General features: G+C 52.6%; 1 protein-coding gene and 1 long non-coding RNA gene across 2 annotated transcripts in view; one reads left to right on the top strand and one right to left on the bottom strand.

Moving 5' to 3' along the window:
* LOC108310245 (solute carrier family 22 member 20) overlaps positions 1 to 3309 on the top strand; it is a 28976-nt gene that overhangs the window by 17694 nt on the left and 7973 nt on the right. Inside the window, exons 8-9 of the mRNA XM_017537121.1 lie at positions 780 to 888; positions 1050 to 1253. Coding sequence (XP_017392610.1) covers positions 780 to 888; positions 1050 to 1253 — 313 coding nt within the window. The remainder of the gene's footprint in view (positions 1 to 779; positions 889 to 1049; positions 1254 to 3309) is intronic.
* The window catches only part of LOC119472473, a 19242-nt gene that overhangs the window by 9992 nt on the left and 5941 nt on the right, over positions 1 to 3309 (bottom strand). The window lies entirely within an intron of this gene.

The raw sequence follows: 3309 nt of genomic DNA, 5'->3' as shown, positions 1-3309 counted from the left end.
AAAAAAAAAAAAAAAAAAAGAAAAGAAAAAGAAAAGAAAGAGAAAGAAAATGAGGACAATGGCAAACATTTAACAAGCACTTTGCACCCACGGCATCAGCTTACACCAACCCCATAAAGCAGGTGCTATTTTCCTCATTTTATAGAATAGGACACGGCAGTGCAGAGGGGGTAAGAAACAGTGACTGAGGTCAGCCAGCGGGGTGAGAGCTGCGATTTAAATCCAGGCCTGACTTTTTTTTCTTTTTTTGAGACGGAGTCTCACTCTGACTCCCAGACTGGAGTGCAGTGGCGTGATATCGGCTCACTGCAACCTCCGCCTCCTGAGTTCAAGCAATCCTCCTGCCTCAGCCTCCTGAGTAGCTGGGATTACGGGCACATGCCAACATGCTTGGCTACTTTTTTGTATTTTTAGTAGAGAGAGAGTTTCACCATGTTAGCCAGGATGTTCTCGATCTCCTGGCCTCATGATCCGCCCACCTCGGCCTCCCAAAGTGCTGGGATTACAGACATGAGCCACTGTGCCTGGCCAAACCCAGGCCTGACTCTAAAGCACCTACCTACCCAGCAGGACTTGGTGACAGATGCAAATAAGGGAGCAAGGAGGAGAAGTCAGAGAAGGGCCGTCGGGGACTTCTGGATCTCAGGGAACAGCTGGAAAGGGGAGGTGGTGAAAATCCTGGTGCTCCTCTGGGTTCTGCCTCTTTCCCCAGCCTCATCCCCTCCTGGGCCTCCCCCTCCTCCCCTCCCACCTCAGCTCCACCCTGCTCCCCTGTCTAGGCCTGCAGAACCTGCGCACGGCTCAGGCAGCACTGGGCAAAGGCTGCCTGGCCAGCACCTTCATCTGCGTGTACCTGTTTACGGGCGAGCTGTACCCCACGGAGATCAGGTGGGTGCATGGGCAGAGACACTGCAGGTTGAGACCTGCTGGGCTCACTGAGGCAGGACCCCTGGTCCCTCCTGCCCTGCCCCCTGACACTCAGGCCGTGGCCCTCCCAGGCCCTGTGGGGTGCAGGTCACTGCACTGACCCATCCACACACCTCCCACAGGCAGATGGGGATGGGCTTCGCCTCGGCCCATGCCCGCCTAGGGGGCCTGGCAGCGCCCCTGGTTACCACACTTGGGGAGTTCAGTGCCATCCTGCCACCCATGTGCTTCGGGGCCACCGCAATCCTGGCCGGGCTGACTGTCTGCTTCCTGACCGAGACCCGCAACGCGCCTCTGATGGAGACCATCACGGCGATGGAGAGGAGGTGAGGGGCCTCCAGCACCAACAGGCCGAGAGTTCCAGGAAATAACTGGGGGGCAAGTGGGGTGTTCTCCCCATTCCTGCACATCTGAAATGTCCTGGCTGGACGCACCAGAGCTATGAGATGCCTCCGCACCTCCATCTACACTGGCTTAGCTTTCCAAAAGAACAGACCCGATCACAAAGGTAAAAAAGAGTAAACCGTGGGCCAGGAAACTCGTGGGTTGGAAGTGAGGCCTGGCAGAGAAGTGGGGAGAGGAGATCAGGGGAAACTGAAGCAAAGACAGGCCCCTGTGGGTGCCGTGCAGGCTTCAGATTTGGTTCTGGGCTTCCTCGCAAATGACACTTTCCTTAGCATTTAGCACTAGGAGAGGTTTCTCTTCTCTTCTTGGCCTCTTCTTTTTTAAAGATCATCTTGGCTTCGAATGTGGGTCTCATTAGAAAGGTGGCTAAGGTGACAGCAACGCCTGGACAATGTTTCTAAAACAAACTCGAGGGCATTAGATCTGGCTGCTGCTTACAGCATTTCTCAACAACAGTGGGCTCAGGGAAGACCCTTAGTTTCGGGGAATGGTGACAGGGACAGTAGCAGGGCCCGTCTGTCACCCTCTCTGAAGGTCAGCTTGATCCCAAAGGTGGACCCATCTGTACCCAGTGGCCTATATGGGTGCTGTGTTTGCAACCCTGAAATAACCCCCATAGGCTGGGCGCGGTGGCTCACGCCTGTAATCCCAGCACTTCGGGAGGCCAAGGGGGGCAGATCACCTGAAGTCGCAAGTTTGAGACCAGCCTGACTAACATGAAGAAACCCCGTTTCTACTAAAAATACAAAAAATTAACTGGGCATAGTGGCACATGCCTGTAATCCCAGCTACTTGGGAGGCTGAGGTAGGAAAATTGCTTGAACCTGGGAGGTGGAGGTGGTGGTGAGCCAAGATCACGCCACTGCACTCCAGCCTGGGCAACAAGAGTGAAACTCCGTCTTAAAAAAAGAACCCCATAGACATCCCATCTCTAACCTGGGCCATGGTCCAAGGCTGCACTGCAAGGGCCATCAAGGATATATTCTTTGGCAAGTCCTATCCTTTCTGCCTCCAGAATAGACTTGAATCTGTCCTCTCTCCAGCCGTGTGTCCATGGCCCTACATCAAGCCACCATTGTCGCTTGTCTGGACAACTATGAGAGCCCCATATCCTCCCCTGTCCCTGTCCACTTTATTCCCTGAAGGCCAAGCAGTGTGGCAGGCTGGTGACATGAACAGGACCCTGTCCCTGCCGGATCACAAGGATAAAATCTGAAGTCTGACAAGGTCCTCATGATCTGGCACCTGCTCAGCTCACCCCCCACAGCCTGGCTACTGCCTGGGCTGCGCTCTCCGTCTAGAATGCTCTTCCATTTGCTCTTTACCTGTGTGACCCGTACTTATCCCACAGATCTAGATTCAGGTGTCCCAGATGTTAGGCAAATACTTGTCAATAACCCATTCCCATTCCAGAGCCTGGTTTGCAGGTTCTTTGAGATGTTGCCTCAAGTACATGAAAAAACAAGTGGAGAAATGTCCACATGTCCCCCGACTATTACAGAGAGAACAGTCGAGGTGATTCTGGCCTGGGCATTTTAAAAATCAAATTTTGCTTACCCTGGCTTTAGAAAAATCTCAGTAACGCCAAATGAAATTCTAGTTTAGGTAATGCAGCTTCCTTTGACTATGCCAGGAGCAATTTAATATAAAAATTATTGTATGTTGGCCAGGCACGGTGGCTCAGGCCTGTATTCCCAGCACTTTGGGAGGCCGAGGCAGGAGGATTGCTTGAGGCCAGAAGTTTGAGACCAGCTTGGGCAATATCGAGCAAGACTCCGACTCTGCAAAAAGTAGAAAGTGTGTAGCTAAGACTATAGGTGTGGTGTCACATACCTGTGGTCTTAGCTACTTGGGAGGCTGAGGCAGGAGGATAGATTAAGCCCAGGAGTTTGAGGTTACAGTGAGCTGTGACCAATGCCACCACACTCCAGCCTGGGTGACAGAGTAAGAATGTATCTCAAAAAAAAAAAAAAAAAA

This window comes from Cebus imitator, unplaced genomic scaffold (assembly GCF_001604975.1).
Source record: "Cebus imitator isolate Cc_AM_T3 unplaced genomic scaffold, Cebus_imitator-1.0 Scaffold102, whole genome shotgun sequence".
In the NCBI taxonomy this organism is placed as follows: Eukaryota; Metazoa; Chordata; class Mammalia; order Primates; family Cebidae; genus Cebus; species Cebus imitator.
Note: the sequence above shows the minus strand (reverse complement) of the source record. Positions and strands in the feature narration are given on the sequence as shown.